At 51.8% G+C, this 11,657-nt stretch overlaps 1 protein-coding gene and 1 pseudogene across 12 annotated transcripts in view; both read left to right on the top strand.

The window, feature by feature from the left end:
* The window catches only part of SLC35E2B (solute carrier family 35 member E2B), a 38,997-nt gene extending 28,312 nt beyond the window's left edge, over positions 1-10,685 (top strand). For 6 of the 12 annotated variants that reach the window (XM_063660710.1, XM_054444710.1, XM_063660700.1 and 3 more), the window contains 5 exons: positions 46-99; positions 464-536; positions 1,830-1,947; positions 3,313-3,458; positions 5,973-10,685. In XM_063660710.1, the coding sequence (XP_063516780.1) occupies positions 46-99; positions 464-536; positions 1,830-1,947; positions 3,313-3,458; positions 5,973-6,245 (664 nt within the window). In that variant the 3' untranslated portion in view covers positions 6,246-10,685. The remainder of the gene's footprint in view (positions 1-45; positions 100-463; positions 537-1,829; positions 1,948-3,312; positions 3,459-5,972) is intronic. The other 6 variants (XM_063660715.1, XM_063660722.1, XM_063660711.1 and 3 more) reach the window with 2 other exon arrangements.
* Positions 8,024-10,685, top strand: LOC129010489 (uncharacterized; annotated as a pseudogene).
* Positions 10,686-11,657: the final 972 nt, after the last annotated feature.

An 11,657-nucleotide genomic window follows, 5' to 3' on the forward strand; every position in this document is an offset into this window, starting at 1 on the left:
TGCCGAGGACTAGTATTGATGCATAACCTCTTTTCTTTATTCTAGTTTGCAAAATGTTTTTTCAAAAAAGCTTCTCAGCGGGGACAAATACAGGTTCTCGTAAGTATTATTCGTCAGTGAAATCTCCAAGTCATAAGACGAAGAGGACTTTCTGCCCACTGTAAGAGTCAGAACACCCCACAGACCTGACTCCCTTCTTGTCTGGCTTGGGTGGCCTTTACAAGTACCCTGTCTAAGTTCGGGAGGGACCCGCCTGTTTCTCAGCTGCTCCCTTGAGCCCCTCAGCCAGCCTGGTGTGCGTTTGCATTTTCATTTCTGGGAAGCTGCAGCAGCCCTAGTCCTGCCTAGAGAGAATGAACGTCTTCTGGGCTAGGGTGCCTGGGTGTTCTTGCTGTGAGGGAGCTGCGTGTGAACTCGTCCTCTCCCGACACGGGGGGGGCCCAGCGTGTTCTGTCACCCACAGGGCCCCGGAACTGCAGTTCTACACAAGTGCTGCCGCGGTGGCCATGCTCGTCCCGGCCCGGGTCTTCTTCACGGTGGGTTTCAGACACAGGCATCCCGTCCTTACTTGCCCGGCTGCCTTCTCCGGTGATTCAGGAGCAGAATGACTTACGTTTCCAGGCCGTGTGCTGGCTGGTCGGGCCCAGCTCCGCTGCGGGTCCTACTTAGCTGAGTTGCCCTGGGAGCCACTCGGGGTTTGCAGCTCAGATTTTTGTGTGAAGACTTTTATTTTGTTTATTGTTCATTTATTTTGTTTTGATTCTTCATCATTCAACTTGAGAGGACTTTTAGGTTAGCTTAATTTCTTTTTTTTATTAGAAAAACTTTTTTTTTTTTTGATAAGGAGTCTCGTTCTGTATCCCAGGCTGGAGTGCAATGGCGTGATCTCTGCTCACTGCAAAGTCTGCCTGCCAGGCTCAAGTTATTCTCCTGCCTCAGCTTCCCAAGTAGCTGGGGTTACAGGTGCATGCCACCACACCCAGATAATTTTTTTTTTTTTTTTTTGAGATGAAGTCTGTCTCTTGTTGCCCAGGCTGAAGTACAGTGGCGTGATCTGGGCTCACTGCAATCTCCGCCTCCGGGTAGTAGAGATGGGGTTTCACCATGTTGGCCAGGCTGGTTTCAAACTCCTGACCTCAAGCGATCCGTCCGCCTCGGCCTCCCAAAGTGCTGGGATTACAGGCATGAGCCACCGTGCCCAGCCAATTTTTTGCATTTTTAGTAGAGACGGGGTTTCACCATGTTGCCCAGGCTGGTCTTGAACCCCTGACCTTGTGATCCACCCGCCTCGGCCTCCCAAAGTGCTGGGGTTACAGGCATAAGCCACTGCACCTGGCCGCCATTTTAACTATTTTTAAGTGTAAAGCTGCGTGGCCATCACCATCACCCATCTCCAGAACCCTGTTCATTTTGCAAAACGGAACCTCTGCACTCTCATACTCCCCATTCTTATCCTCCAGCCCTGGCACCCCCATTCCACTTTCTGTCTCTGAATTTGATGACTCTGAGGACCTCATACAAGTGGAATCACATCACATCTGTCCTTCTGTGTCTGCTTATTTCACACAGCGCAGTGTTTTTGGTGTTCTGAGGTTTACACGTGTTGTTGCATGTGTCAGAGTTTCTTTCCTTTGTATTTTTTGAGACTGGTTGTGCTGTGTCACCGAGGCTGCAGACCACTGCAGCATCATAACTCCCTGCAGCCACAGCCTTCCAGGCTCCAGTGATTCCCCTGCCTCAGCCTCCCAAATAGCTGGGACGACAGGCATGTGCCACACCTGGCTTAATTATTTATTTATTTATTTATTTATTTATATTTTTTGAAACAGAGTCTTGCTCTGTCACCCAGGCTGGAGCGCAGTGGGGCGATCTTGGCTCACCACAGCCTCCACCTCCCGGGTTCAAGTGATTCTCCTGCCTCAGCCTCCCGAGTAGTTGGGATTACAGGTGTGTGCCACCACTCTGGCTAATTTTTGTATTTTTAGTAGAGACGGGGTTTCAATGTGTTGCCCATGTTGCAGTGCCGCGATCTGGGCTCACTGCAGGCTGGTCTTGAACTCCTGACCTCAAGTGATCTGCCCACCTCAGCCTCCCAAAGTGCTGGGATTACAGCTGTGCGCCACCAAATGCAGCCAATTTTTTTTTTTTTTTTTTGAGACAGAGTCTCACTCTGTCACCCAGGCTGGAGTGCAATGGCGCGATCTCGGCTCACTGCAAGCTCCGCCTCCTGGGTTGATGCCATTCTCCTGCCTCAGCCTCCTGAGTAGCTGGGACTACAGGCACCCGCCACCACGCCCGGCTAATTTTTTGTAGTTTTAGTAGAGACAGGGTTTCACCATGTTGGTCAGGCTGGTCTCGAACTCCCAACCCCAGGTGATCCACCCACCTTGGCCTCCCAAAGTGCTGGGATTACAGGCGTGAGCCACTGCACCCGGCCTAGTTGTAGTATTATTATAGTTTATTCTCAACATTCATAATTGAATGAAATGCTGAGTTTCAAGTAAAGGTTAGTAAAGATAAAGATGCAGTTTTTTCCCAGTTGAGTTCACGGACCTTCTAAATGCAATTTGTAGACTTCCCTAGAGTCCCCCACACAGAGGGTTCTCTGTGTGAGATGCAGTTTCAAGTTCTTATTGTGGTTTTCTGGATTTTAATCCATTAGCTGTCAAGGCTGACTGACTTGGCCATTCTCCCTGCGAGGAAGTTGTGGTTGCCGGCCAGGCCATCAGTTCTTGTGGGTGTATACCCAGCAGTGGAAGTGCTGGATTATATAATAATTCTATGTTTAATTATTATTTTTTTTTTTTGGAGATGAAATCTCACTCTGTTGCCCAAGCTGGGGTGCAGTGGTGCGATCTCAGCTCACTGCAGCCTCCGCCTCCTGGGTTTAAGTGATTGTCCTGCCTCAGCCTCCGAAGTAGCTGGGATTACAGGCGCCCACCACCACGCCTGGCTAGTTTTTATGTTTTTAGGAGAGACGAGGTTTCACCATGTTGGCCAGGCTGGCCACGCGTGGCCCCTCATTGGGTTTTCTGTTGCATTTTCCTGATGATGGTGATGTTCAGCCTCTTTCATGTGCTAGTTGTCCATTTGCATCTTCATGGTGAAAATTAGTGCAAAAAATAAAAACAGAAAAAAACAGAAAATGGATGAGTGCACAGTTCAGCTGTCCCCTCGAGGCATTTTCAGGGCTGTCCTCAGTGGCAGCAGCTTTACCCAGTTTCTGAGCAGGAGTGGCACTGGGCGTTTTTGGTGGATGATTAGTAAATGGAAAATGGAAAGCAATAGAGTATCCTTTTGATTGCCACATAGGACGTCCCAGTGATCGGGAGGAGCGGGAAGAGCTTCAGCTACAACCAGGACGTGGTGCTGCTGCTTCTGACAGACGGAGTCCTGTTCCACCTTCAGAGCGTCACGGCCTACGCCCTCATGGGGAAAATCTCCCCAGTGACTTTCAGGTGAGCAGAGGGACTTCCCAAGAGTTGAGTGTGTCCAGGTTGTTTACAAAGGAGACTAGAAATCTAGGTATTTTTATAAGGGACACATGTGATTCTCTTCCACGGAGATGACTGTGGCTATGCACTGTAATTACTAGGCTATTTTATACCCATGCTGTTTGAACTGCAAATGATAGGCCGGGCCCAGTGGCTCATGCCTGTGATCCCAGCACTTGGGAGGACAAGGCAAGTGGATCACTTGAGGTCAGGAGTTCAAGACCAGCCTGGCCAACATGGTGAAACCCCATCTCTACTAAAAATACAAAAATTAGCCAGGTGTGATGCTGGGCACCTGTAATCCCAGCTACGCGGGAGGCTGAGGCAGGAGAATCACTTGAACCCGGGAGCCGGAGGTTACAGTGAGATCGCGCCACTGCACTCCAGCCTGGGGGATGGGAGCGAGGCTCCTTCTCAAAAAAAAAAAAAAAAAAAAAAAAGATAAACCGTAAACTGTGTGAAATAAGTTTTTAGGGAAATCTCCACTAGAAATCTTTGCGTTTGAAGGTTTTTGAAATTGAGTGCTTTTCTGTCTAGAATAGCAGGGTGCTTCAACTGGTCTTGTCTGCAGGAATGGAATGGTTTCTTTTGGGCTGTTCAGTGCAGGAGCCACTGGCTACATACAGCTTCTGAGCACTTGAAATGTGGAGAATATAACAAGAACCAGATTCGGAATTCAAGCTGATTGTCGTCAGTTTGAACTTGAACAGACACCTGTGGCCACTGGTTCCTGTGCCGTGCAGCGCAGCTCTAGAAACGGGGGAGGATCCTTCAGCTTCTTTCCACTTCTGTAACTGGACAGATTGAATGAAGTTGCAATTTATTTATTTTATTTTATTTTTTGAGATGGAGTCTTGCTCTGTCTCCCAGGCTGGAGTGCAGTAGCGCCATCTCGGCTCACTGCAAGCTCCACCTCCCGGGTTCATGCCATTCTCTTGCCTCAGCCTCCGGAGTAGCTGGGACTACAGGCGCCCACCACCACGCCCGGCTAATTTTTTTTGTATTTTTTAGTAGAGATGGGGTTTCACCGTGTTAGCCAGATCTCCTGACCTTGTGATCTGCCCGCCTTGGCCTCCCAAAGTGCTGGGATTACAGGCGTGAGCCACCGCACCCGGCCTATTTATTTTATTTTTCCCGAAACGGAGTCTTGCTCTGTCGCCCAGAGCTGGATTTCCGTGGTGTGATCTTGGCTCACTGCAACCTCTGCCTCCCGGGTGATTCTCCTACCTCAGCCTCCCAAGTAACTGGGACTACAGGCATGCACCTCCACGCCCAGCTAATTTTGTATTTTTAGTAGAGACGGGTTTCACCATGTTGGCCAGGCTGGTCTCAAACTCCTGACCTCAGGCGATCCGCCCGCCTCAGCCTCCCACAGTGCTGGGATTACAGGCATGAGCCACTGCACCCGGCCTCCACAGTGCTGGGATAACAGGCTGAGCCCCCGCACCCGGCCTCCCACAGTACTGGAGTTACAGACATGAGCCCCCGTGCCCAGCCTCCCACAGTGCTGGGGTTACAAGCATGAGCCCCCACGCCTGGCCTCCCACAGTGCTGGGGTTACAGACATGAGCCCCCACGCCCGGCCTCCCACAGTGCTGGGGTTACAGACATGAGCCCCCACGCCCGGCCTCCCACAGTGCTGGGGTTACAAGCATGAGCCCCCATGCCCGGCCTCCCACAGTGCTGGGGTTACAGACATGAGCCCCCACTCCTGGCCTCCCACAGTGCTGGGGTTACAAGCGTGAGCCCCTGTGCCCAGCCTCCCACAGTGCTGGGGTTACAAGCCTGAGCCCCCGTGCCCAGCCTCCCACAGTGCTGGGATTCCAGGCTGAGCCCCTGTGCCCGGCCTCCACAGTGCTGGGATTCCAGGCTAAGCCGCTGCACCCGGTGATGTTCTTGTTCTTTAGAGAGCAGGCTGAAGTACTCAGGGGTGAAATGTCATGATACCTGTAATTTACTTAAAAATATTTCATCTGGGTGTGGTGACTCACGCCTATGATCCCAGCCCTGTGGGAGGCCCAGGTGGGAAGGTCACTTGAGCCCAGGATTTGAAGACCAGCCTGGGCTACATAGTGAGACCCACCTCGATTGGATGAAGCTGATGAGGCAGATGTCATGAATTCCTGCGTCTAGATCACAGGACATGGCTGTTCCTTAAGTTTCTCCTCCTCTGCCTTTTTTAATAATGAAAAGTACTCCTCAAAAAAGACGGGATGAGGGAGCAGGCAAGCCCCACTGAAAGCTCCCAAACCCCTGGGCTGAGCTCACCACCACCCAGGTCCCGTTGAGCACCCCCACCCCATCCTGGCCTCCAGACCCGGGGTCAGCCGAGCTGCTGGCCGCAGACCTGATGTCACCGTGACCCTGAGTCCCCCAACCCCACGCCAGCCTCCAGACCCAGGCTCAGCCAAGCTGCTGGCCACGGGCCGAGGGGACCATAACCCTGAGTGCCCTTGCTGCCTCCCATTGTCTCTGCAGCGTCGCCAGCACTGTGAAGCATGCCTTGTCCATCTGGCTCAGCGTAATCGTTTTCGGCAACAAGATCACCAGCTTGTCGGCCGTCGGCACAGCCCTGGTGACAGTTGGGGTCCTGCTCTACAACAAAGCCAGGCAACACCAGCAGGAGGCGCTGCAGAGCCTGGCTGCAGCCAGTGGCCGGGCCCCAGAGGACACGGTGGAGCCGCTGCTTCCACAGGACCCCAGGCAGCATCCCTGAAAGCAGGAAGCTGCCAGCCGCTGCTGTCCTTGTGACACTACATCCCCCGGAAATGGGCAGGGACACCCTCCTCCATGGCCCTGCTGGCGTGCAGGATATGGGGAGCTAAGTTGGCCATTGCCTGCGGCTTTCTCGGTTTGTCGGTGAAGACCAGCAGAAACTCAAACTGGGGATTCCAGGTATCAGCTTCCTGGAGTAGAGACCAGACCAGTAGCTGACTGTCAGCTGAGCCCATCCCCGTGTAATGTGAAAACAGCCTCTGAGGCTCCCATGCTGGGGGTGCCCACTTCCTCTCTGGGCGGCATCCCAGGGTCCACTGGGAGTCAGAGCTCGGTCCAGTGCCAACGAGAGCTGCTCCCTGCTACAGCCAAGAGAACCCTCAGCTTCCCACACCAGCCATCGAAGGACCTGAGGCCCTGGACTGGCTGTAGACTGGCCCTGGGCATGAGGCCACAGAGCAGGGCCGAAGGGAGGGGACAGGGCCCTGGAAGGAAGGGTCTCCTGCTGCCACAGTGGGCACTCAGAACTTCTCCCCACCTGACCCAGGGCTGCGGGCATCCTCAGACTATCCCAGAGGCATCGCAAGCCTCAAGCTGCAGCATTGCATGGCACTCAAGGGCTATGACCACGGAGGCCGTTCAGTCGCTTCTGTTCAGAGGAAGGCCCCCTACCTCTTCCACACCCTGCCCTCCTATCCCTTCCACACCCTGGGCTGCGTGAGCCCCCCACCTGGGGGTGCCCTGCCCATCACTTTCCACATCTTGGGCTGCGTGAGCTCCCCACTCCGGGGTGCCCTACCTGTTACCTTCCACACCCTGGGCTGTGTGAGCCCCTGCCCACCTCCCCCCGGGGGGTACCCTGCCCCCCTACCCTTTCCCCACCCTGGGCTGCATGAGCTCCCCCCAACCCCAGGGCACCCTGCCCTCCTACCTGTGGTGATTTCCAGTCCTGAGGTTGACGACAAACCTCTCGTGTATAACTTGGGAGGAGATGTGTACATTCCTTTTCTTTTTTGGACTCTGAGTATCAGGCAGGCTGTTCTGAGGTCCCCATGGGGTGAGCCTGTCTGTCCTCCCTCAGAGCCCACTGTTCCTAATCTCATCATCCAGCACTTGTCGGTTCCCCACGTGAGCCTTGGGCAAGATGCTGCAGTGTTGATGGTTTGGGTTACGTGGCGTTTACCTGGGCGCCATTCTTGCTGAAAAAGGAAACGTCCACACTGAATGTTTCTGGGGCGCGTGGTGTGTGTCAGGCGCCCACCCCGTCCCACTCTCCCCAAGGGACAGTAGTACTGCACGCTGGGGCCACCAGCCAGCTCAACTCATCCTCCTGTGTCACGCACCCCCGAGGGCGCAGGAGGCCTGAGGAGGCTACTGGAGCCGTGTGTCAGGCAGAGGCTTCTGACCGTGTCTGAGCTCTTTACCCCCAATCTCGCAGCTGGCGGATTCCCATGCCCAGTGCAGCCTATTGTCAGCCAGCCTTTGAGACCCAGAGCTCCAGGGCTTGTCAGAGGCAGCGTGGCGCTCCAGTGGTCCCGAGTCTCATTTCCCTACCTGCTCTTTAGGCCTTTGGCACCCATGGTCACTTCACTGGTTTTCCATTTGGCTTCTCACCTGGGAAATACAAAAATAGCCCCTCCTGAAGATAAAATCGTTCCGAAACAGAGCAATAATTCTGACTCATTAACTTCTACTTACTTGAAAAAGTCTGCCATGATCATGGACCGAAATGAGGCTTTTTAACCCACAAGTAATCTTTTTATTTTTTTGAGACAGTCTTGCTTTGTCTGTCACCCAGGCCAGAGTACAGTGGCATGATCTTGGCTCACTGCAGCCTTGACTTCCTGGGCGCAAGTGATCCTCCCACCTCAGCCTCCCATGTGGCTGGAAACACAGGCACGTGCCACCATGCCTGGCTATTTTTTTGTTGAGCTGGGCTCTCACTTTGTTGCCCAGGCTGGTCTTGAACGCCTCAGCTCAAGCAGTCCTTCCCACTCAGCCTCCCATAGTGTTGGGAATATAGGCGTGCACTACTACACCTGCTTCAGCTGCTTGTATAAAACAGCTGACCTGTGTCTGGAGGACAGGCCATGTGTGTGCTCACTGCTCTGCAAAGATGTTTTGTCACGTGACTTTCCCCGCGTTTCCATTTCTCTTTTTCTGCTTTCCTCAAAAACTAATAGGAGACCGGGTGCGGTGGCTTACGCCTCTAATTCCAGCATTTTGGGAGGCTGCAGCTGGCGGATCACAAGGTCAGGAGTTTGAGACCAGCCTGGCCAACATGATGAAACCTTGTATTTTGTAAAAATACAAAAATTAGCTGGGTGTGATGGTGGGTGCCTGTAATCCCAGCTACTCAGGAGGCTGAGGCAGGAGAATTGGTTGAACCCCGGAGGTGGAGGTTGCAGTGAGCCAAGATTGTGCCATTGCACTCCAGCCTGGCAACAGGGCAAGATGCCATCTCAAAAACAAACACTATTAGAAAATGCCCTGGAGGTGGTGGGGGGTTGTTGATTTGTGAGGACCAGCTTGAAAACAACCCCCAGGGTGGCCTTGTCTACCTCCCCATCGAGAATGTGGCTGCCAGGCTTCCCACTGGCCTCTTTGAAGATTCTGGTCTGGTATAAGGAGAGGTGCAGGCGCCTGGTTCTCAGCACCTTGGAATTTCCAGCCGCACATCCTCTGGTGTACTCCCCTCCACCCTCACAAGGAGCTTCCATCCTGCTTCGATTTTCTGTTTGTGGACCAGAAACAAATGTTTTTCCAAAGGATTAGCAAATAGGGTGATTTCCTGTGTAACGCTGCTCTGGGGCCTCTTCCTCATGCTGGCAGAAGGAGCCTGGAGCCCATGAGGTGGCCAGCACTGTGCCCTTGCTCAGTTGTGCTGTCCCCTCCATCTCCCTCAGTCTCCTCTCCATGCCCAAGTCAGTTTCCAGCCACTGGTCTTCATGGCATTCCCGGCACAGCCGGGCACCAAGAGGCAAAACCCAAGGCCTGGCTTGGCCATGTTAATGACTGTACAGACATATTTTTTTAAATAACTTTGTGTAATACTTTTCTCGAATAGTAAGTTCTTGTTGAACTGTCATAGATGTGCTTCCAGAAACGCACCGGGTGTGGTTACTTCCACTGGGTGTGTCCATGGTCGTGGTCTGTGCCTTTGTAAACAACAGAACAGTTGAACCACCTCCCGAATTGGGTCATCTGCTTCCTTACGTTGATACTTAAGAGATTTGCAGCTCTCTAACTTTCAAGGAAACTTCCCCTACTGAATGGCATAAAAAGGTTAAAAAAGAAAATCTGAGAGTCCCAATTCCCTGTATAACAGCATTAAAATAATCCGCCTGCCTGGAGAGATGAGAACACTGTTGCACAACCCAAAATGTGTCTTTAATTTGAGAAAAATTACCATGGTGAGTCACAGTCATTTTAAAGAGCTGAACAGAGACTATCATCAGCAAATAGAGCTCCGCTTTGTAGCTGCCTTTAAAAATCCTTGTCCCAAATCCAGTGAGCTCAGCTTGCTGCCACCGCGCTCCTGGGTGATCACTCAGACGGGTCAGTGGGAATAACAGGCGAACAAGATAGCTTTTTACATGTGTCCAAAGGATGTCCTTTCTAAGGCCTGGAAGTATTTCCCTGTTGGAAGAAGTAAACAAGAATGACATTCCAGATGGAAATAGAATTCTCTCTCTTGCCTTTGACCAACATGGTCCTAAGGGGTTCTTTCCCAATGTATGTACGTGCCCTGCTGGGGCCTTACTTTATAGAATGAGAGCATCCCAGCTTCCCTAATGAATCTGGCTAGTTCTCTGTCTGGCTGAGGATACAGGAGTGGGACATCCACTCTCAGATCCCTCAGAGCACAGAAACCTTCAGCTTTGCTGTCGCTTAAGTATTTCCTCCAGTTTCCCTGCGGGCCCCTATGTTTGAGTTTGATGGCTGCTGGATCCTCACTCAACGAAAACACAGTTGGAAACTTCCACCTGGCAGTCCTTTGTTGTTGTTTTTCATTTCATTTTCATCTGAAAGTGGCATTCAGCTGACTTGCTCATTTAGACTGTTCACAGAGTCTGAACCTGCCAACGTGGTGTTGGAGGCTCCACCTTGAAAAGGGCCAGTCAGGGCAACTTCCCCCATACGGGAAAACTTGAAAATCACATCAACAGTCTACGTCACAGCCAAATTATATTTCCTTTATACCAAACAAAACTATGGAGAACTAAAAGTACATCATACAAAATGTTCATAGTGTTTTGTATGTGACCTATTACAGTATTTATATAACTAGATTAGTGCTTTCTAGCAAACGGTTCTGTTAATTAGCGAGTCACTTAATTCTGCCATGGTGACAAGTTGATACTGTGTAACTCATCCTGTGGGTGCCTCCTGGTTATTTTTGTCTAAACTAAGCAGGCGTGGTAGTAGCTGTCTGTGATTGTTGCTCAGCAAAGTAAAATAAATGTTAAATATGGACTGCTTTGTTTTCTTCCTTGTGTAACTCTGGTGTTCATGCTACTGAAATGATCAAGGTTGGCATCTTACTGCCTACACTAGTTTCTAGCAACCTAAAATGAGCAAGAGAAACCAATTCTCAAAAACAAGAGGCTGTTTGCAAACAGCAAAGGATTGCAATCCAGGGTCCGTCCACAGGCTCATCTGAGGGGCTGGGGCAAGGGCAAGCTTCTGCAGGCGGAAAGAAGTCCACGTAAGCTGTTCTGACACAAAGATCAGTGGCTACAGGAGCTTGTTGCGGTGGTGGCCTTTGTTCAGCGGTGGGGCTGGCTGTTGCTAGCAGAGAGGGTCTTCACAGAGGTGGCTTAACCCAAAGTTCTGGCTGGGAAAGGCCTTTGTGGCAGCTCCTATTAGAAGTGCAAGTGCGAGGCGGCCCCCTCCTTGTGGCCTCCGGGGTCGATTTTGTTAGCGTTTGACATGAGTGGCTGTATTTGGGTACTCACAGATTGCACAAAGGAAGGGTAAAATGGAGATTTTTGGCCGGGCACGGTGGCTCATGCCGATAATTCCAGCACTTTGGGAGGCCGGTGGGCAGACCACTTTAGGTCAGGAGTTCAAGACCAGCCTGGCCAACATGGCAAAACCCTGTCGCTACTAAAAATACAAAAGTTAGCCAGGTGTGGTGGCGCACGCCTGTAATCCCAGCTACTTGGGAGGCTGAGGCAGGAGAATCACTTGCACCCAGGAGGCGGAGGCTGCAGTTACCCAAAATTGTGCCACTGCACTCCAGCCTGGGTGACACAGCGAGACTTTTTCTCAAAAAAAAAAAAAAAAAAAAAAGGTGCGGCGGCTCACGCCTGTAATTCCAGCATTTTGGGAGGCCAAAGGAGGCAGATCACGAGGTCACGTGATCAAGACCATCCTGGCTAACACAGTGAAACCCAGTCTCAACTAAAAACACAAAAAATTAGCCAGGCGTAGTGGTGGGCGCCT

This window comes from Pongo pygmaeus, chromosome 1 (genome assembly GCF_028885625.2).
Source record: "Pongo pygmaeus isolate AG05252 chromosome 1, NHGRI_mPonPyg2-v2.0_pri, whole genome shotgun sequence".
Classification (NCBI taxonomy): Eukaryota; Metazoa; Chordata; class Mammalia; order Primates; family Hominidae; genus Pongo; species Pongo pygmaeus.